At 33.7% G+C, this 24,405-nt stretch overlaps 1 protein-coding gene across 1 annotated transcript; it reads left to right on the top strand.

Moving 5' to 3' along the window:
- The first annotated feature begins 22,141 nt into the window (after positions 1-22,141).
- Positions 22,142-22,513, top strand: LOC117905790 (60S ribosomal protein L17-2-like). Its single transcript, XM_034818657.1, has one exon. It carries the CDS (start codon positions 22,142-22,144, stop codon positions 22,511-22,513), a length of 372 nt encoding a protein of 123 aa, XP_034674548.1.
- Positions 22,514-24,405: the final 1,892 nt, after the last annotated feature.

Raw genomic sequence — 24,405 nt, 5'->3', positions numbered from 1 at the left:
TGTTCTTGAAGATCTCCATTTAAAAAAGCATTGTGGACATCTAGTTGTTTAATAGGCCAATTGGAAGAGACGGCAATGGAGAGAACAAGCCTAATAGTGCAAGGCTTCACAACTGAACTGAATGTCTCAAAAAAATCAATGCCATAGGTTTGATGAAAACCTTGGGCAACCAGCCAAGCTTTGTACCTGTCAATGCTGCCATCAGGTTTATGTTTGAGTTTGAAGACCCATTTACACCCAATAATTTTGGCCTTAAACGGAGGTGGCACCAAAGACCAAGTTTGATTCTTCAATAGAGCCTGATATTCCTGTTCCATAGCAAGCTTCCAGTTAGGGTCTTGAAGAGCCTGTTTGACAGTATGTGGCTCAGCTATGAGTGAGGTAAGATAGGTCTTCTTCTTACAGATACCATATTTGGATATGGTAATCATAGGATGGCCAGGAATTGGAGTTGTGGAATCCTGGAGTGGAGCAGTAGAAATCTCAGCTGCTTCATCCACAAATGGCACCTGAATGAGTGGGGGTAAAGACAAAGAGCTGGATAGAGGTGATGTGGGAGCAGGTTGGGATGGGATAACTGGAGGAAAGCTGGTTGTAGAGAGGAAGAGAACAGGAGATGGAGGAAAAGGAAATGCTGGAGTGACAGGAAAGTGAGATGATTGGTGGGAAGGAGAAGTCAATGCCTGAAATGGAAATGCAGTCTCTGCAAAGACTACATGCCTAGAGATATACACTCTGCCAATTGTAGGATTAAGGCAAAAATAACCCTTGTGAGATGTTTCATAACCAAGAAAGATACAGGGTGTGGACCGTGGCTGAAATTTGTTGGAGTTTAGATGTCTGAGGTGTGGATAACAAAGACAACCAAAGACTTTGAAATGGAAATAATTAGGCGGGTGTTTGTAAAGAAGATAAAATGGGGAGCTGTAATTAAGCAAATGAGAATGCATGCAATTGATAAGGGTAACTGTTGTAGTGAAAGCATAGGACCAAAATTTGGATGGAAGGACAGCTGTGTAAAGAAAAGTGAGCCTGGTTTCTACAACATGGCGCATCTTGCGTTCGACCTGGCCATTTTGTTCAGGTGTATAAGGGCAAGAAAATCAATGGAGTATACCATGAAGAGATAGAAATCGGGTGAGGGCAGTGAACTTTCCACCATGGTCTGTTTGAAGGCATTTAATAGTGGTCTGAAACTGGTTTTCAACAAGAGTTTTAAAGTCCTTGGTGGGGAGTAGATATAACCATAAAAACCTAGAGTAATCATCCATGAGCAACAGAAAATACCGGGCACCTATGGAAGAAGGAACAGGTGTTGGTCCCCACAAGTCTGCATGGATGAGTTCAAGAGGAGAGGAGACTCGGGAAGTGGACAAAGAAAAAAGAATTTTGTGACTTTTGGCACAACAACAAGCATTGCAAACATCAACTATTTTATTTGAGTTATATGAAATATTACATGTATGAAAAATTTTCTGAAGTATTATAGCAGAAGGGTGGCCAACTCGTTGATGCCACAACATAGTAGTGGGCTGAGTTTTTATGAGAAACACTTGATGTTTAGAACTGGCAGTAGGTGAGCTGATATATGAGGTAGGAAATTTGTAGAATCCATGCTCAAGTTGGCCTTGGAGAAGAGTCACTTTAGTATCTTTGTCCTTGACAAAAAATGAAGAATGATAAAATTCAAGAATGGTATTATTATCAGTACAGAATTTTGACACACTGATGAGATTTGAAGTGAGTTGTGGAACATGAAGCACATTGTGTAAGACAAAGGGTTTAGTAGAAGTGTGGAGAAAGGAATGACCAACTTGGGTTATGGGTAGGGACTTACCATTGCCAACCATCACAAAGTCAGTACCATTGTGTGGAGTACCATTGTGGATATTAGCAGCCATGTGGGAGAGATGGTGGGTGGCGCTTGAATCTAAAAACCAGGAGTCCGTTGATGCTGGGGAAAGTGCTGCCATCATGGCTTGAGCAGAAGGAGTGGGACTAGTTTGAGATGTTGATGAGGCTGGTGCATGTGGCCCTTGATAATTCACATCAAATCTGTGATAACAAGAGAGGACCATGTGCCCAAACTTGCCACATAACTGACACTATGGTCGATTATTTCTCCGGGATCGATTATTGTTGAATCGGTTAGGGCGATATCCTTGAGGATGTTGCTGTCTTGAATCTGGAAGAGTGTCAGGTCGTGGGGTTGGCATGAATGACTGAGGTGGTTTCCCTTGAGAGGGTTTGCTGGACTGTGACCTTTGTGGTATGTTATGAGTTGCAATATTGGCAATGAGGAGGTCTTCTTTAGTAGCCGTGGTTTGAAGATGCAGCCTATGTTCATGAGTAAGAAGGATGCTATGTACCGCATGAAGCTGAAGATGATCACCTCTAGTTGTGAGAGAAGCCACGATGAGGTTATATTCAGCCCCTAGTCCACTTAGTAATTGAAGGATTTGATCCTTTTCTGGCACTGGTTCTCCAATAGCTGCTAGACTATCAAAGATGTGTTTGAGTTTTTGGATGTATTCCATCATGGTGAGAGGGCCTTTTTTGGTTGTTTGAAAAGCAAGTCTCGACTGCATTGTTCTTGCTTTAGTGGAAGCAGAGAAGCTTTATTGGAGGGCTGCCCATGCTTCATGGGATATTCGTAGCCCAACAATTTGGCCCATAACATATGGGGTGAGAGAGGAGTAGATCCAACTCAGGATCATATGATCATATCTCCTCCAAATCAGAAAATCTGGGTTCACTTCACCGATGGATATTATTTTTAGAGGACATGGTCTCAGACCTTCAATATGGTCCTCAAATCCATTGGCATATATCACATTTTCCATTTGTGTGTGCCAAAGGATATAGTTATCTCTATCTAGTTTGATAAGAAGAGAATGGTTCAGCATGCTCATGTTCAGGGTAGAGGTTACCTGAGAAGAGACAATCTCCTGCGTGGTTTGTGTTAATGAAGCCATCGGAAACTAGGTACAGTATGTTCTTGAAGCTTTCTTGAGGTGAGTAAGAAAAGTGGAAGGTAATCTACAGATGATGTATATCAGAAGAAAGTTGTAGCAGAAAGAGTTGTTGGAGATTTCTTGATCGTCTTGCCGGGAGAGAAATAAAAAATAAAAAAAAATTCAGGAGCCTATGGCTCTGATACCATGAAAATGCTTAAGCACAAATTAGCAAGAATGAAGAATCTGTTTCTATTTTACAGTTTTTACAGTAGACCAATGGCTATATATATATATATATATATATATATATATATTATAGTATAACTAATCTAACCATCTAACCATCTATTAAACCACCTAACCATCTTCTAACTAATCATAACAGCATTTGTTAGAAAGGAGAAGAATCATCTGCTGATGCGGGTGTTTGTCTATTAATATACAATAAAGAAACTATAATTATTTTAAACCAATTTTTATTCATAAGTTTTTTGTATTAATAAGGTTACTATCCGAGGTTCAAATTATTTTAAAAAATGACTAGAGTTGTTAATGAGTGATATAGCAATAAGCAAGAAAGAAAAGAGGATAGAATATGTCTAATCCAAGAAAATCTGGAATCCACTAAAGAAACTCTCAAGAAGAGATTTTCATTGACTAAAAATTCAGAACAAGACAAAGGATCTTTTTCCACCATTTTTTCCTCCAGTTTATCTTAATAACCCTTCAATGTCTTCACAACTTCCAACATTGAGGAAATAAAATCTCAAATATCTACTATTAGTAATCAAGTATTATAAGTCTCAAGTTTCCCAGGTAATTTAAATATTATTCTAAAACTGACTTGACTATTTTCTTCGGAGTCCCCTCTACTTGAACAAAATTCAATCTTGAGTCACAATCTTGATAAAACTAGTCGCCTTGTTAGATGAATGATACTCATACAAATAAAAAACATTGAAGGTCTTAAAAATTCCCATGTCTTCTAGTAGTTTTCCTTAACACCTGAAATGGTCCATATTTCTTCGGCTTCAACTTTTTATAATTTCTAGCAGAAAACCTTTCCTTGTGTAAACATACCATCACCATAACACCTACTTGAACACTTTTGTGTCGATGATGTTTATCAACTGCTACTTTATACTTGCCATTTACCTCTTCTGGCCTCATCTTTGTTTCTGCTTGCATTGCTTGAACCTTCTCAACCATATGTTCTGCTATAGTACTCAAACGAAGAGCCCTCGATAATTGTAGCAAATCTAAAGCATGCTTTGGTGACTTCTTCATATCTAATACAAAGGGAGACCTTCTTGTTGTGCTATGAACAACATTATTGCATGCAAACTCTGCTTAAGCAAATGCAAAATCCCAGTGTTTAGGCTTGTCTCCACAAATACTATGAATCAAATTTCCCAAAGTCCTATTTATTACCTCAGTTTGACCATATGCCTGTGAGTGTGTAGTGCTACTATAATTCAATGAGGTATCAAACATCTTTCCAAGAGTGATCCATAAATGACTAAGAAACTTAGCATCTCAATTGGAGGAGATAGATTAAGGAACCCCATACAATCTAACAATTTTGCAAAAGAACAACTTTGCTATATGTGAGACATCAGAAGTTTTTTGGTAAGGAATAAAATGAACCATTTTTGAAAACTTGTCAACAACCACAAAAACAAACTCCACTCCTCTTTGAGTATAGGAATTCCTAAGACAAAATCCATTGACAAGTCTTCCCAAATAGCATTTGGAACTGGTAAAGGCATGTAAAGTCCAGTATTCTGAGCTTGACCCTTTACTACTTGGCATGTGTAGCATTTTCGGACAAAATTACTAGTATCTCTCTTTAATTGTGGCCAATAATAACGTCCTTCAATACTGGTCACAGTTTTATCCCTTCCCAAATGTCCACTTAAGCCTCCACCATGGAAGGCTCAAATAACCTTTTCTCATAAAGATACTCGAGGAATGCATAAACAATTTCCAGAACATAAACAACTATCATGAATATGAAACTCACTGGCAAGCTGGCTTTGAATTAATTTGTTCTAGATTTCTTTGAAATCATCATCTTCTGTGTATTACTCTTTTAAACATTCAAAACCAACAACTTCATTCCTAATTATCACAAGTAATATAGCCGACAACTAAGACCATCAACAACTCGATTTAGTGCTCCAGATTTATGTCGTGTAACAAAAGAAAAATCTTGCAGAAAAGTTGACCAACCAACATGAAATTTATCTAAATGCTTTCAACAGTTAATGAACCTCAAAGCTTGATAGTGAAAATATAATATATAAATTCTCTCTGTATCAAATAATGTTCCCAATACTTTAATGCTTTGTACAATTGCATATAATTCCTGATTGTAGGTACTCCATTTTTTCCTTACTTGACTTAATTTTACTGAGAAAAGCCACTAGTCGTCCACATTGAGATAAAACAACTCCAATTCCAATAATGCTTGCTTCCCACTCTACCTCAAATAGCTTTTCAAAACTTGGTAAAACCAATATTAGTGTGGTGCAAAGCATTTCTTTAATCAAAGCAAAGTCTTTGCTTCATCACTCCAACTAAATCTCCCTTTCTTCAAATGCTCTATTATTAGTGTCGTTATGGTACTAATTTTTTTTATAAATCTTGATAAAAGGTCGCCAAACCATGAAAGTGGTGTACTTTCATCACAGTTTTTGGTGTAGGCTACTCTTGTGTCTTCAAATTGATAAATGGTAGTTTTTTCATTCATTCTTTCATTCGTTCATGTACAGAGTATATATAGAGGGTAATCACCATTCTAAGAATGGAAAGAATGATACAAGGAAAGAATGATATAAGGAAATAACAACTAATATCCTAGTATCTCAACTTTCCTAATATCTCAATATTCATAATATCTCAACTTTCCTAATATCTAAACATTTCTAATATCTCAATACTAAATGATATAAGGAAAGAATGATATAAGGAAAGCATTCCTAATATCTCAACACTCCCCCTCAAGTTGGTGCATAGACACACATGCCCAACTTGTCTAAAAATTTTGAAAACACTTGACTTGAGACAGCTTTGGTGAGGATATCAACCAATTGATCTTATGATCGAATCTTAGGCAATTCCGCAATCTTATCATCCAACTTTTCCTTAATGAAGAATCTATCCACCTCGACATGCTTTCTACGATCATGTTGTACTGGATTATGAGCAATGTCACATGCGGCTTTATTGTCACAAAACAATCGGATTGGTTGCCTAGATAGGTAACCTAAATCCTGTAAGAGGAGTCTTAACCATAATGCCTCACAAAGTCCTAGAGCCATACCTCTAAATTCCGCTTCTGCACTTGAACGAGCGACGACATTCTACTTCTTACTTTTTCATGTCACAAGATTACCACCTACAAAGGTAAAGTAACCAGATGTAGATCGCCTATCATCCACTGCACTGGCCCAATCAGCATCAGTATATACTTCTATACTCTGATGATCAACATTTTTAGCGAACAAAATTCCCTTCCTAAGAGCATTCTTCAAATACCTCAAAATACGCATGACTGCATTCATATATTGCTCTCCAGGATTATGCATGTATTGACTCACTATACTCAATGCATAAGCAAGATCTGGTCTTGTATAAGCTAAGTACATTAATCTCCCCACAAGTCTCTGGTATCTTCCCTTATCGGTTGATACTTGATTAGGCTCAACACACAATTTCAGACCTTCTTCTATTGGTGTATTAACAGGTTGACATCCCGACATTCCAGTCTCCTGTAAAAGATCTAAGGCATACTTTCTTTGAGATAGAAAAAATCCTTCACTTGACCGAGAAACTTCAATCCCAAGAAAGTATTTTAGATGACCTAGATCTTTTATTTCGAATTCTCTAGATAGATAATTTTGCAAAGCTTTTTTTTCTTCAAGATAATTTCCTATAACTACCATGTCATCCACATATACGATGAGTGTCGTAATCTTACCATGTTGTTTTTTTAGGAACAAAGTGTGATCTGAATTACTTCGACGATAGCCAAAAGCTCTCATTGACTTTGTGAACTTTCCAAACCATGCTCTCGGGGATTGCTTCAACCCATACAATGACTTCTTCAATTTGCACACTTTCTGACATTGCTTTTCTAACACCATGCATCCTAGTGGAAGATCCATATATACTTCTTCAGATAACTCGCCATGTAGAAAGGCATTTTTCACATCGAACTGTTGCAATGGCCAATCTAGGTTTGCAGCTAAAGACAGTAATACTCAAACTATGTTGATCTTAGCTACAGGTGCAAATGTCTCTATGTAGTCAATTCCATAAGTTTGAGTGTACCCTTTTGCTACCAGTCTTGCTTTAAATCGTTCAATACTACCATCTGTCTTGTACTTCACCGTATAGATCCAACGACACCCAACTGGCTTCTTTCCTGGTGGACATTCTATGAGTTCCTATGTTTCATTCTTCTGCAATGATTTCATCTCTTCATTCATGGCTGCTTTCCACCTTGGATCAACTAAGGCTTCCTGCACACTGTTAGGAATAGCTACAGTAGATAATTGATTTACAAATGACTTATTTGATTCAGACAAACGATGGTTAAACACATAGTTGCTCATGGGATATTTAACTTTGGTAGACAATTCAGGTTCATATGTGGGTTTAGGAATACCTCTATTATGACGGTGTGGTAACCGTTTCATGAATGGATCAGGTTCCAAATTAAGAACACCCTCAACAGACGACGATTGGTTTGGTATTTCAGTGAAGACATCTTTGGACCCAAATTGTTGACCACTCATATCCAACTCACCCGCTTCTTGGTTCACTAGTTCAGATTGTCCAGATTCATCCTCCTCAGAGATATGATAATCATAATCGAGAGTTTGAATTTCCTTATGGTACTCCCCTGAAGTTCAGACTCAGATGAAAAATACATCGAATCTTCATGAAACACTACATCCATTGTAATATACATTCGTCAAGTTGGAGGATGGTAACATCGATATCCCTTTTTGTGCAATGCATATCCAACAAACACACATTGCAATGCATGGGAAGTTAACTTGGTGCGTTGGTGTTTGTGTAAATGCACAAATGCCACGCAACCAAAAACATGAGAAGGTAGATTTGGGACGGTTGGGGCAACTACGAAATTAGTAAGAGCTTGGAGAGGTGTTTGGAAGTTAATTGAGCTGGAAGGTACCCAATTGATCAAGTATGCGACAGATGTGATTGCTTCTCCCCAATAAGATATCGGTGTTTTTGCTGCTATCAAGGAAGCACAAACAACCTCTAATAAGTGCCGATTTTTTCATTCAGGGACTCCATTTTACTAGGGTGTATTGGAACAAGTAGTCTGATGAATGATGTCATGTCCTTCCAAATACTTTTGAAGATCAGAACTTTGATATTCTCCACCATTATCACTACGCAGAACCCGAACCTTTGCATTGTACTGAGTTTCAATCATTTTATGAAATTTTTGAAACAACAAGTTCACTTCATCTTTGGTCTTCATCAAGCATAACCATGTCATTCTGGTACAATCATTAATAAAAGTAACAAACCAATGTGAGCCACTCAAAGTTGGGACTTTGGATGGGCCCCAAACATCAGAATGTATAACCATAAAAGGAAACAGACTTTTATTCAAAATTAACAGAAACGAAGCATGATGGCTTTTAGCCAATTCACAAATATCACAACGGAAACTAGAATTATCACTCTTTGTAAACAAACTAGGAAACAATTTTTTAAAATAATCAAAGAAAGCATGTCCCAGACATCAATGCCACAACCAAATTTCATATTTTTTCTTTTCCCCCTCAAATCCATCTACCATCAAGGCTTGTTGTAACTTATTTGAATCCTTTGACTACAAGTCCAAGTAATAGAGTTTTCCCCGCTTAATACTACAACCAATCGTCTGTCTTGTTTGGATGTCCTTAATCACACAAAATTCAAGCCAAAAAATGACAATACAAGATAAGGCTACAGTGATTTGAGAAACTGAAAAGAGATTTTAATCTAACGATGGAACAACTAAAACAGAATTCAAATTCAAAGTATCAGTAAGAGTTAAGGATCCTTCCCCAATGACTGGGGTTGTGTTACCATTGGTTGTGGAAACAATTTTTTGTGAGGAAGGTCTAAGGAGTGAAACCTATCTAGAATCAAAAGTCATATGATTTGTAGCACCAGAATCAATTATCCATGCACTATTAATAACAGGTGTAAAAGTATTTAGAAACTTTTCCCAAACCACCATGATTTGTAGCGGCTACCAATGCAAAGGCTTTCTCAGCAACATTAGCCTTTGTTTTTATTTCGGCAATAGTTGTAATCGAGGTTTTCTTGGAATCCTTCTTCCGTTGATCACGATTATTATCATTAATAACAAAGTGTTGATAGCCTAAACATGATTTAAAGGTCCATGGTTCAAACCCTCGGTTCCTCATTGTTTTCCTGGTCATACCAAGAGTCGTTGCTTTGAAATTGTGGGATATCCAGACTAGTGGGATCAGTCTTATTGCAGTGAGTGCATTTGAAGGTTGACTTATCAATATTAGGGCTTGTCTTAGGATGGTTGATTGCTGTTGGACTACCATAGCGACAAAATATCTAGGATTTCAGTTCCATGGCTCTGATACCATCTTCAAATTGATAAATGGTAGTTTTTTCATTCATTCTTTCATTCATTCATGTACAGAGTATATATAGAGGGTAATCACCATTCTAAGAATGGGAAAGAATGATACAAGGAAAGAATGATATAAGGAAATAATAACTAATATCCTAATATCTCAACTTTCTTAATATCTCAATATTCCTAATATCTCAATATTCATAATATCTCAACTTTCCTAATATCTAAACATTCCTAATATCTCAACACTAAATGATATAAGGAAAGCATTCCTAATATCTCAACATTGTGGAGCTTGAACTTTATCATTGTCAACATGAACTCCTTCTGAACTAATCATATATTTGAGAAATAGCAAATTGTTGGTCATAAAACCGCACTTCTTCAAATTAATAAATAATTTATTTTCTTGCAGCACTATTAGAACTTCTCTCAAGGGTTGAATGTGTTCTTACTCATTCTGGCTATAAATCAGAATATTGTCAAAATGTACAATAACAAATTTCCCAACAAAAGGTCTTAACACTTGATTCATGAGCTGCATGAAAGTACTTGGCCTATTTGATAATCCAGAATGCATGACCATCCATTCACACACAATCTTCCTTTAATTTTAAAGGTTGTCTTCCATTCATCCCCTAGTCTTATGCAATTCTGGTGAATCTATTTCCAAAACCAATTTTGAACATTCCAACTGATCCAAGACGTCATCTAAGCACAAAATCGAAAATCAATACTTTACATTGATCTTATTTAATTTATAGAACAACTATCTATGCACATATGCCAACTACCATCTTTGTTTGTAGTAAGCAAGGTTGGGATTGCACATGGGTTCATGCTTTCGAAAATAAATCCTTTTCTTGCAAAATCTCACCTTTTTTCGGGCTCATTCTGTAAAGTGGTAAGTTAGGCAAGTTTGCTTTTGGGACTAAACCAATATCATGTTGGATGTCACGCCTTGGAGGCAAACCATCAAGTAAATCACTGGCATTGAAGTCTTTAAATTCTTCCAACATTGGTTGCAACTAATTAGGCACTTCCACAAATGCTTTCTCTTCAAATTTATTTTATAACACTTACCTTATTGGTTCTAGTTCATTAATGGATAATCTTTGTCTTTTAATTCCTCATCCAAATTTTACCTAGTCTGTGAATGTGAGTACTAATATCTTAACAATAATTCTGTAACATTGTGGCATAGACATTTAGGCCACACCTCTAAAGAAAGACTAGAGAGGTTAGTTATAGAAGAAGCTCTACCACTTTAGACTTTTGAGATCATGGTGTTTGCATTAATTGTGCTAAAAGGAAGTTAATAAAATCTAGAAATAAAGGTACTACCAGGAGTCAAGAGCTTCTAGAAGTCATTCATTAAAATATATGTGACCCATTTCTCATTTTACCTTAAGTGGGAAGAGATATTTTATAACCTTTATTCATCATATTTCTCTTTTTGTTGTCTATTTTATTGGTAAAAAGATAGAGGCATTAGATACTAAAATTTTCCAAATGAATTAGCTTGAAAAGACAATTGAAGTGATACAAATTGATCGTGGTGGTCAATACTACAAAAGATACAATCAAACAAAACATAATATTCTAGAATCATTTTCCTTGCATTTTCAAGAGTATGGTATAGTTGTTGCTTGATATAACATGTCGGGTACTCCTCAAGAAAATGATGTAGTTGAAAGAAGAAATCATACTCTTATGGATATGGTATGATCGATGTTGTGTAATGCAACCTTACTAGGATTATTATGGATTGAAGCATTAAGAAGTGTTCATATATCCTAAACCAAGTGCCTTGTAAGGCAATCTCAAAGACTCTTTTCAGTTATGAACAAGTAGAAAACCAAGTCTAAAACATCTACATGTTTAGGGATGTGCAACACCAAATTATATAACCCACGTGAATGAATATTAGATTCTAGAATAGTGAGTTGTTAATTTGTAGAATATTGAGAAAGGTTACAGATTTTATGCCCATTATGCAATCCCAAGATTGTTGAAACTCTAAATGATAGGGTCATTAAGGATTGTTATGAGATCAACACTAAGTATTAAAGGTAATAACAAATTTCAGGTTTTGGGCTGCTGTTTAAAAGTAAATGACGTGTAATTCAAGATTTTACTGGTATTAGGAGACTGACGTGTAGTGCTTAGAGGTTCATCCTTCACTTAAAATATCCACTCCTTGAGCTACTATATCTTCAAGGCATTGAAGCAATGGATTGGGTTTGTGTTTATGGGCTTGCATAGATCCATCTTTCACTTGGGCTGCGTCTCTACATAGGACCTTGAGTGATTCCTTTGAGGCATGAATCTTGTTGGTGGGAATTCTTTTCTTTTAATTTGTTCTACTAAGTCAATTCGGGAAAAGAATAATTTATCACACTAAAAAACCATTGCGAATTTCATAGAAAATAATCCACTAAAACATTTCCAAATTGGAAGGTGAAATAGATTTCCTCCAAGTCTTTGATATTAGCATATGGATTCTCGCTCCCATGCCTCTCAACACTGACAGCAACTGCATTATGTTTGGTCCGATTAGGACATGTTGAGTTGGGGTCACAAATCTTTAATTTGACCCTGGCTGGGTTTGGATGGTCCCCCACTAATCTTTAATGGTAGCTTTATGGTGCATGAGAAATGGAAAGGTTTGAAAGATGAATGAAAATTTTTTGGGCTAACTCTTTCACTCAATTAATAAAATAAAATAAAAAAGAGGTTAATGAATTTTCAGAAAAAAAGGATGAGTGGTTCCATGGACTCCCTTATTTCCATGAAAAGTCCAATTAAGTTATCACAACCAAGACTACCTATAGGTTCTCTTAGTTGGAGAAGTTTCAATACAAGTACAATTTAATTAAACCCAATGCATTACACTTGCAAGTTGAACCTCCTTGTGAAATCTTTAAAGCCTCCATTTGCTTGCCAATTTGTGGTGTTAAGAGTTCAATAATGACCATCTCAAGTGAAAATGACTCTCACCATTAAGCACTTGAGATGCTTTCAATGGAACCCCTAAACTCCAATTTCCAAGCATCAAGGTATGATATTCTAACTAAAAATAGACAATCTATGATATCCTTGAAGCATCCAGTCCCTATTTACTTGCCAAATTATAGCATTAATGGTTCATTAATGGTCGTCTCAAGTTAAAATGGCTCTTATCATTATGTTCTTGGGATACCCTCAAAGGAACCCCTAAACTCCAATTTTCCAGCTTCAAGTTATAGTTTTCTAATTAAAAATGAAGAGGTCAAACTTAAAAGTTGAATAAATCATTAATTATTCATGGGCTAAAGGAAAGTCGTAAGGACCCCCATCTCCTAAAGCTTAATCCAGTACTCAAATGACATGAAAATTGAATCAAAACAAAGAACAAAAAGAAGCATTGAAAACCAAGATTAAGTTTCAAAGTTATACAACATTAAAGAGTAATGTAGTTAAATGTAAATACAATCTATTCACATAGGAAAATGACATCCAAATCTTAGTCTAGACTTTAATAAAGTATATTTGAACTCATTTGGATATCTCTAACCACTTTAACTTCATTAAAACTTTTATTGGTCAAAATAGGGTAACACCTTTGATTTCCCTGCAACTTTGATCATTTGGCTCAACTCATATCCACTCTTGCATTCAGAGATACCTGAGAGGTTCTCAAGATTAAAATTATTCATGACACTAGCAGTAAAAAACAACTAGAAAATACGAGAAAACTGAGTATAGACAAGGTAGTATACAATAAACTAGTTGCGAAGCACTTTTAATGCTAAAATGAAACTTCTCTTTTCACTCAATAAATTATAATATATTCCGAGATGGATCAAAACAAGCAATTATTAAACTATTAATATGTATTGTGCCTAGCTATCTCTCATTGATTTCAAATACTTAAAAGCTATGTTTGGTTCAAAGAAAGTTTGAGGGAAAGTGTGATGAAAAAAACTAGAGAGAAAAAGTAAAGGAAAAGAAAAGTGAAAGATAAATAAATAAATAAATTTGAAGTCAATCAATAATTTTTATAGATTACTTTAAACTTATTTAACTCTAAAAGATTAAATAAAATTAAAATATATAAGTTTTTCACTAATCTCAATTATATTTTTCTTTCTTTTATACTTTCTATGATAAAACCAAATATAAGAAAATCATTTTTGCTTAACATTTTTCTTTCCTGAATATATTCTTTCTAGGAATAAAACAAATCCAAAGTAAATTTTTCATGATTACCAATATTTTTATCTTAGAAATAACAATAACCTCTAATATCTTCCATTGTACCTAAAAAAATCATTAATTTCAATCATATTTCACTTTTCCAAATACTACCTGATTATTAAGTAGGTAACACTCATGTAACCCATTTAACCTATTTAATAATGAAAGTTTCTTATTTAATAATTAAATTTAGACCTTGTATACATCTATATGATTAATGTTTCAATCAAATATGTATATAATCCAATTCATTTATTTATTTTAAAACAAATTTAAAATGAGTTAAATAGTTTAAAAACATAATTAGGTTTCCTACTTCCGGGTCTATGTCTCCAGCATTATTCCCATCTTTATGACAAAACAAGAAATTATTTGCTTGAAATTTAAAATATCACTAAAAAGGAAAGACAATATATATATATATATATATATATATATATATATTTATACCACTTTGAAGCCCGCCGATGTGTGACATGCCATGCAGCTACCATCAGTAACACTATTGCTTTTCCATTGGGGAGATAGGCAAGATGAAAATTTCCAGGCCCTTCAATCTCTACGTTTGCCATGTATATATATAATAAATTAATATAAAATAGTGAGAAAATGTTATATCAATCCTAACAAAAAGATTTTTTGAGAGAATTTATTAAAATTTTCTCTTTTAAGTTACATTTCATTTAAGAAAGTACAAAGAAAAAAATGCTTAAAAAAATAATTTTTGATTTTACTATAAAAATAATGAAAGAAAATCCAATATAATTAAAATTAGATAAAAAATTTATATTTTTAAATTACTTAATCTTTGCATGAAAAAGAAAAAATTAATTAAATAAGTTTAAAATAGTATAAAAAAATATTATAAAATATTATTATATATGATAATATATATTATAAAATATTAAATCAAGTAACTTGGATTATCTGAACTTTGCTTTGAACCTCACCCAAATTGAGTTCAAATTAAAAATACCTAATTCAAACCTAACCCAAGTATTAAAAATCAAGTCCACCTAAATATTTGGCCAACCTTAAGTTGTACCAGATTTTAATTATATATATATATTTATGTTTTTTTATAATGAAATCAAATATAAGAAAAGTCATTTTCTTTAATATTTTTTTTTTTTAGTACCTTCTGAAATCAAACATAATCTAAAAAGATGATAAATGTAAAATTGGAATGAATGCTTAAGGCATAAAATGCATTGGACCTCTCAATTTATTATTTTGCTTCATTGTATCCCACATGGAAGGAATAATCAAAAAACAAAATAAATTTTATTGAAGGGATTCAACTTCTCCTTTCGCTGGTTACTTCATGAACTCATGGAATGTAATCGGACAATTTGAGATCAACAAACCACAAACCACAAACCACTCTTATCAAATATAATACAGATACATTCAAAGTATAATACAAATATATGTAAGATCTAAAATAGCATATAGTTTTTTTTTAAAAAAGAAATCTTAAACAAATGATAGCTATGAATCTAGTTTTGAAAATATAATATTTTATATTCATACTTGTTTATATTAAATATCTTTAGAGAAAAGTCCAACAATCGGTTAGTATCATCCCAAAAAGTGTTTTTGAAAATAAAAATTAAGGACATGTTTGATAATTATTTTTAAAAATAATTTTTGAAAATTGTTCTCTAATATTTTTTTCTAATGAAAGTTTGTTTGAAAATTTAAAATATTTTTAACATATTTTAAATATTTTAAATATGTTTTCAAATTATTTTTATATTTCATGTTTTATTTTTAATCATTTTACATATTTGTATAATTATTTTTTTAAACAATCCATAGAAAACAAATGAAAATAATTTAAAAATAATTTTAAAATGTTATTTGAAAACACTCTATTTTTCGTTCTTAAAATAAAATATAAAAATAAAAAATAGTTTTTTTATCAAACATATTTTTCTAATTTTTTTTATACTAGATAACATAAATTATTGTCGAAAACAATTGTCAATCACATCCTAAGTATTAAGCAAAATTTAAGAAATATTTAAAAAAAAAATCACTCATGTTGAAAAAAAATTTATAGTGTTTTTTAAATAAATATTTGATAAGTGATTCTTCTAAAAATATATTTTTAAAAATATTTACATTAAAAATAATTTAAATAAAAATACAATCGGTGATAAAAATTTAAAAACTACCTTTAGAAAAAAACATTCAAATATTATATTATAAATACTATATAACTTACCCAGCATCTAAAATGAAGTGTCCTACTTCCAGGTCCACTCTCCAAAATCATTATCATCAACACCAAGCTAAAAGGAATTTAAAACAAAACAAGAAATTATTTGCTTTAAATTTAAAATATCACTTAAAAGAAAAAGACAATATATATATGCCACTTAGAAGCCAGCTGACTCGTGACATGCCATGCACGCCACTGTCAATAACACTATTGATTTTCCATTGGAGAGATAGGCAAGATGAAAATTTCAAGGCCCTTCAACCTCTAAGTTTGCCTTGTATGTATAATAAATCAATCTAAAATAGTGAGAAAATGTTATCACAATTCTAACAAAAGAAAAAGATTGAGAAAATTTATTAAAATTTTCTATTTAAAGTTATGTTTCATTTCAGAAAGTAAAAAAGAAAAAAATGCTTAAGAAAAATAATCCAATATAATTAAAATTAGATAAAAAAATTTATATTTATAAATTACTTATACTTTTTTTAAATTTCTAATACTATTTGGTTGTTGTTTTCTAAAAATAAATTTTAAAAACAAAGTGAAATAAAGAGCAATTTTTAGATAATATGTAAGAGTTATTTTTTATAGTTTTGAAAAACAAAAGGAAAATATAGACCCATTTGAATATGTTTTATAAAACTTGTTTTTAAAAATTGTTTTTAAGTTGAAGAATAAAAATCAATTTTTAAAAACAAATTTAAAAAAATATGGCCAAACAAGCCCTTAGTTTTTGAATTTTCTCGCTCCAATGGAAGCTCACAATGAAGATAGATTTATCAAATGTTATTAATAATTAATAATCTTTTTATATTTTATTTTATAGTAATTTAATACCTGAAAAAACTTCGCTCCCTATTTACTATAATCTTTTTTATATTATATTTTATATTAAAATTGATAATTTTATATTTAATTAATAATGATATCAAATAAGTGATGAGATCATCTATTTGAATTTATTTTCACATATTGTGGATTGAGATTTTTTTATTTTTTTATTTTTCACTCTGTGTTTTGTCTTAATAATATTTTGATTATCACAAAATAAGATTATATGACTAATAAAATTTTTAAACTTTGATGTTGAATTTTGAAGGAAATTAAGTCAATCAAGAAATGTCATAATGATATAAGTGCTTTGAAGACCTCGAGGGACTCATTTATGTAAAATTGGTGCACTAAAACTTTTTTTTTTTAAAAGGCACCTTTCATTTATTAAAAATGTTCTTAAAATCGATTTTATTCATTTGTAATTTGGTCAAAAATTTATTTGAAGAAAAAACATGAGCTTAAAGTGGCCTAAAATATTTTCAAAATTAATAGGAGTTAATAGTGGTTTGTGCCCTTGCTTTTGAGTCAAATAAAGAAAAATTACATAAATGGTAAGAGATATTTTTGGCAATAACTTTGCATTGCTCAAACAAGTTGTTTTTTTTTTTTTTTTTTTTTGCAATAACCACCAGTCACCACCTAGATCAATTGGTCTGAGGTGCTTGGCCTCCAATGAGTAGTTGTACTTCTTGCTACTAATGGTTGATATACCAATTGATTCTCAAGGAACCTGTATCTAAACGAGTAGTTTTCCAATGCATCTTATAAACAAATGCTTCAAATTTCATTTAATGCTAAAAAGGCACCTTGAATCTATTGCTTATCAATCTTAAGTGTTGTACATTAAATCAAATATCAAACTACACTCGCACACTTATTAATATTAGATAATTGTGCTTTCAAGCCAATTGGGTTTGATGATTGGCCCAAGTCCTATCACTCATTGTTGGAAACTTGAATTTCTCCATTCTTTTATCCTAGATCATATAAGTGCAAGCAAAACTATCATTTAGATCCTATGCAATGGAAGCAAAAAAATAAAAAATAAAACATATTTTTACATGTGATAACAATGAAAAAATTATTATTTGAGTTTTATCAATCATTTCTGTTACAAGGGATATTTCTTAATAGAACAAAAATTGTTCAAAAAAGTATTCAACTAAGGGATTTTTTCAGACATCCTAAAAAACATAAATAAAACCTAATTAAACTCAAGAACATCAATATACTAAAAATACCTATGATCTTAAAATTTTACTTTCCAACGAGAATAAACTGTCCCTTGCGTACATCCTCTGAATAATCATATTTTTAGAAAAGATAGGTATAAAAAAAACATCTCAAATATGAAAAACACGAAAGTTACTTACCACTTTGTTACCAACCCTCTGTCACAACCTTTGCAGCGTATTGCATTCAGAACAATGCATATGCCGCTGGACGGATACGCCATGGAAACGGCTTTTTCATCTATCCTCACGTTGGCATGATTGACAAAATGCATAATGAAAAAATAAATTTAAAAAAAAAAAAAAAAAACTTACGCCTCCCTACCCATAAACGTATTCGGGAAAGGTTCACCGACTCTGATTGTGGGTGCAGAAGGGCATAAAACAGTGTAGACACCAGTATTCTCACGGGAACAGCGATGGTTGTTTGAGTGGCATATATCGGTTGAAGGTGTTCATCCATAATCTGCACTACCGCATCTGCAATAATTTCCAGTCTCGTAATACGTAATGCCATGTTTTAAGCTGCAAAACCGAAAGTGCAAAATTTTCTTTCCTCTGTGTCACTGCACAGGAGGAAAACAAAAAGGAATTTTTTTATTTCTCCGTATATATTCCAGAAAATTGTCTAAAAAAGGAAAACTTTACTTTTTTTTTTTTTTTTTTTGTGCTTTTTCCCTTGTTTGGTAACTCGGCATCATCTGTCTCAATGGATGATGCCTCAGTACCCTAGAGGCGGAAACAGTAAGGTTGATTCAACGAAACCTTCTTGTTCTCTCTTATTGATTTCATAGCAGTAAAAAAAATGGAGACCCTTCTTGTTTTTTAAGACCATATGGATTTCATAGCAATCAGTGAGTAAGCTTCACTATAGTTTCTTTCGGGGGTTAACAAGCGAATAAATTTCAAGATTGATTGAATTCACAAGATTTAAAACTAGCTAGATTAACAAAGATAAACAAAGAAACAAAGAAACAATTCTATATTTTGATCTTCTTGGTCCAAACGACTGGATCAACAATTCTAAAACCTTCTCAGGTGTGGTATACGAGATCGAGAAGAGATTTTGGAGGATAAAAGAGCCTTCTATAACCATGACGGTTGTTTGTTGGTAGTTCGTTGAGTTTGTCTTCTACAGGCGGACACGTGTCATAGATTTTCATTCCCGCTATTTCCCTCAGTAGGGACACTCTTGAATTCATTTCATGTACACATGCCAATTTTTTTGTTTTTTTTTTTATTTTTAAAAATATTTTTCCCTAAATACCCATATTTTTATAAAAATACCAATACTTTTCTTTTTCTTTTAACTTAAAAATAGTTATTAAAAAAATTAACTTAAAAATAGTTATTAAAAAAAATTAGAAAACTATATATAGTATTTAAATGAATATTATTTTTTAAGATTTTTAATATTGGTCGTAGATCTTAGAGAGAAGAGAATAATTCAAATTTATCTTTTTGTTAATATTATTTATTTTATTTTTATTTTTAAAAATTTGTGAAAAACTTCTACTTATTATTTAAAAATTATTTTCCATTTCACTTTATTTTTAAAAACCATTTCTAGAAAACATTTTAAAAGAATCACTATTATTTTTTTAAAAAAAATCATTTAATATATAAGTCAATAAAAATATTACTTTCTTTCTTATATTTTTTATTTATACAAAACATGAAATTTTATAATATCAAATTTAAAAAAAAAAAAAAAAAAACAAAACCAACTATTGAACTTCACTTCAACTTCTCTCCCTTTCTTTGTCTTCAAATTTTATAGATTCTAATTTTAAAAATCAATTTGTCATGATAAGAACATTTCCATTTATCATGGATATTGAATGTTGAAACTCACCTAGATGTCATGAACCCTGGATAACCATTAAGAAAAATATGGGTTCGTTTAATTATGTTTTCTGAAACTTATTTTTAAAATCTGTTTTTTTTTCTTTAATTAAAAAATAAAAAATAATTTTTAAAAACAAATTTAACAATACATGGCCAAACCACCCTTATTTCTTATGTTTTATTTCAAACTATTTAATGAGGGGAGAAAAGATAAATTAAACTCACTTGGATTAATATATATAAATAATTTATTAATTTTATGCCTAAATTAAAAATGAAGAAAAAAAAATCCATTGGGAAGATGCACCTAAAAATATAATAAAGTAAAACATAAATGGCAGAAAAAATAAATATCAAGAAAATGAGAGACTGTAGAGATATGACCTGCTCTGGGGTTCTACAATTCCTACATGCCAAAATTCTGACGCTCCTTCTCCTACCATCACATTCATACCTTCCCTTTCCCTTTTTTCGTTCTAATTCCGACCGCATTACACACTCGATACCATCGACACAGCGTACACAGCGTTCAGGCTTGCTAAGGAAGAAGGTCATTTCTGAGATATAAAACAAAAGGAAAAGAATTAAAGATGAAACTCAGAAGCTTAAACTAAATAATGGGGAGAAGAGAAAGATTGAATTTTATATCTTGGAATTTCATTTTGAAAATATTTTTATTTAAAATGAGGATAATTATGAAACTTTTAAAAATTTTGATATCTTCTTATCCCAAATATTATTTGAATAAATCTTCATAAATATTATCCATTCAAACAGTTGAATTCACATAAATATCGATAAAAATTTAATTTAAATCCCCTTATTTTCTCTATTTTGAACTGTTTCATAGTTTTAGGAGTTTATTTATAACTAATAAGAGTGCAACTTGATCGGATTCATATGACAGATGCTCAAAGGAATAAAAGATGAACAATAAAAAAATAAAAATTATGTTTTCACCCAAAAAAGATTATGACCTTTGTATTGTACAATAATATTTTTTTTTAACTTTATAAAAACAAAAAGAAAAATTATGACAAAAAAATATTCCACAAAAACAAAATTTTAAAATCGTCAAATACGATTATGACCTTTGTATTGTACAATAAATATATATATTTTTTATCTTTATAAAAACAAGAAGAAAAATTATGACAAAAAAAATATTCCACAAAAACAAAATTTTAAAATCGTCAAAAATAAAATACCAGACCCCCATTTGGGGCTCGTTCTTATTTTTTCTGCAGGTCATTTTCTTTGCCAAGTGGAGGGCTCTTTCAAGAGCCACGTGCTGCCTCAAGAGAGGCTGTTATGGATTCAGCTAGTGCTATTGAATGAGCCAATGAGGATGAGACGCCTGTAAAGGAGAGAATCTGTAGAAGCCGTTGTGTAGGAGCGTCTTCTGTTACCGGCAGGAGGGGTTTTTGGCAGAGAGAGGAGGTGGTTTTTGAGGTGGGTTGGCAGAGGAGGGAGGTGCGAGACGTTTTGGTTGGGAGATATTTTGGGAGGAGAAAAGGTTAGCTTGAGAGGAGAGTTTTGCTGGAGGAGAGGAGTTGCAGGTATATTTTCGGAGAGGGATTCTTTCTTGGAGGGCAAGCCAGACGAGAGGGGGTGCATTTTTAAAGATCTACAGAGGAGGCTTCCTGGAGCAGAGAGAGGAGAGAGCCTGAGATATTTTGAGGTTACTAGGAAGAGAGAGAGTTGCAGTCAGCTTAAAGGAGAAGAAGGTAAAGGTATGACTGCCACTAATCCTTTGTTTTGCTTCGTTGGTAAATAGTCTCTTTCTCTTTTCTCGATATTTTCTGTGGATTGCTTGACTTGTGTTTAGCTTTTATGGTTCATGTTTGGTTGCTATCTCCTTCATTTTCTTTGGGATGATTCGAGAGTAGCACAGCTCTGGTTTAGTTTCACTATGCATCATGTGGAAGTCTTGTTATTTTTATTTCAATTCCATGGGATACTTGTTTGATTTCACTCACCCTCATCTAAGCCCATTGATTCAAACATGAAATGTGGCTTTGTATGGGTTCGTTTTATCCCTTCCCCTTGTGCTCTGTTTTCTCTGTTTTTCCCTGTTCCTGGTACCCATCCATGGTGTGCATCAGTTTTCTCATCGGTGTCTAAGGAAGGAGAAGCAGCAGCATCATAAGCCGCCATGGTGAAGTACTCCAGAGAGCCAGACAATCCCACCAAGTCTTGCAAGGCCAGGGGCTCAGATCTCAGAGTTCATTTCAAGAATACCAGGGAGACTACTCATGCAACCAGTAGGTTGCTTTTGACCATGGCCAGAGAGTATTTGGAGGACGCCCCAGTTCACGAGCAAGCCATGCCTTTCACCCGTTTTTGTAGAGGTGTTGGACGAACTGCTCGGGCAAAGAATAGACATTCAAATGGGCAAGGATGGTCGTCTGTCAAATCTGTTAAATACATCCTAGTTTTGCTTAAACACGCTGAGAGTAACGCAGATTTGAAAGGTTTGGATGTTAATTCACCCTACATATCTCACATCCAAGTGACTCAGGCATAGAAACAAAGGACACCAGATAAAATCGCAAGTGTATGGCCCTACAGAACCAAAACGAGCATGAGCTCTTTAGCTCCCATCGTTTTGCACATAAGCAGCTCACTTTGTAGAGCGCATGAAGAAAAAGGACTGACATAGAGCCATGCACTGGAGGTTTTCATTTCAGTTCTCTATACCTATCCAACAGTGCCTCCTCCCTCTTTCCAACCCCTGATAAAAAACCATCGGCACTACGCTCCATCTCCGCAACCGGCAATGTCGGCTACCGCATCATTGCAGAAGGCAGCACAAATGGGGGCAGCCGCATCAAACGCGTCCTTGCTTCGGGGTTTAGGATTTGGCAATGTCACCGTCTTCGTCTGCACAGCAAGATAGCAGCACCACCCAGTGGAGCGGGCATGTAAAGGCAGATAGCAATCTGGTAGGAGCTGGGCTGGGATTGGGACTTCCCTCGGAGGGAGGCCCTGCTTTAGTCGGGCTAATGATGGGTCCATCATCGCTATTTGTGAACAAGCCAACCACTCTTGTTCTCCTCGGGCTGGGTATGGTTCCTGGTGGCGCTTCCACGGTTGGACTCTCTGCACTGCTTGCTTCTATCAGCGGTGGCGGCCTTGATATTGCAGCTGCCGGATCCCCTTTTGGAGGAGCAGCAACTGCTACTGCCGAGGCTGCACCTGATAAAAAGCATAATGGGCCTGCTCTCCTATAGAAGATAATTTCCTGTATTTTTATTATGGTGGGGTTAACGCCTGTCATGATCCTTCCTCCAATAGACGTAATAGCGGGTCAAAAACGACGCTACAATAGGAAGACCCATGCATCACAAAGGAGAGTCCTCTAATACAGTGCAGCCAGTCCCTAATACTATGAGCAAGCATCCATTTTCTGTTGGTTCTCTTAAAGCCAGTAACAAAATTGAAACTCAAAACAAACACAGAGGATTTTTGCGATGCTTAAAACTTACTTCCATCATTTTCTGGTTTTTCTCATTATATAAGCAAATACAAAATCATAACTGCACCACTAACATTACAGCCCACGTTTTCTAAAAATAAAACTGCTCAAAAATAAATGCTACCCTAATTTTAGTAACTGCTGAACCTAACTCCTAACTGCCTAACAATATGCATAACGTGCAAGCCATACACAGACAACTCCTGGAGACAACTAGATTAACTCATCAATCTCCTCCTTAAGCTTGTTGTCCTCCACTGACGATCCGCACACCAATTTTCTCTCTCATCTCCAAAAACTTCAATCTTGCAAGTGACTTTGTCAGAATATCAGCACGCTGATCTTCTGTGCAAACATGTTGAATTTCAATCATTCCTGATTCAACACAATCTCTAATGTAGTGGAATCGGGTATCGATGTGTTTGCTCCTCTCATGGTAAACTGAATTCTTGCTTAACGCAATTGCGGACTGATTATCAATCTTCAGAAACACTTTCTTAACCTCGGTTTTTAACAACTCTGCCAACAATCGTCCCAGCCATACTCCTTGACATGCTGCTTGCACAGGCAGCGATATACTCTGCTTCACAGGAAGATAACGCAACCACTTTTTGTTTTTGTGAACACCAACTAATAGGATTTGACCCAAGGAAAATATTAAACCTGAGGTGCTTTTCCTATCATTAGTATCACCAGCTAGATCACTATCAGAGTAGCGATCAGCTTCAAGCTTCCTTCCTTCTTTTCATAAACGCAACTGAGGTTTAAAGTTCCTTTCACGTACCGCAGTATGTGCTTCACCGCGGCCATGTGCTCCGTTGTGGGCTTCTCCATGTATCTACTCACCATGCCGACAGAGAATGCCAAATCTGGGCGCGTGTGCAGTAGGTATCTTAAGCTGCCAACAATACTTCGGTACAGAGTTGTGTCTACAGGTGGAC

Source organism: Vitis riparia, chromosome 18, assembly GCF_004353265.1.
Source record: "Vitis riparia cultivar Riparia Gloire de Montpellier isolate 1030 chromosome 18, EGFV_Vit.rip_1.0, whole genome shotgun sequence".
In the NCBI taxonomy this organism is placed as follows: domain Eukaryota; kingdom Viridiplantae; phylum Streptophyta; class Magnoliopsida; order Vitales; family Vitaceae; genus Vitis; species Vitis riparia.
Note: the sequence above shows the minus strand (reverse complement) of the source record. Positions and strands in the feature narration are given on the sequence as shown.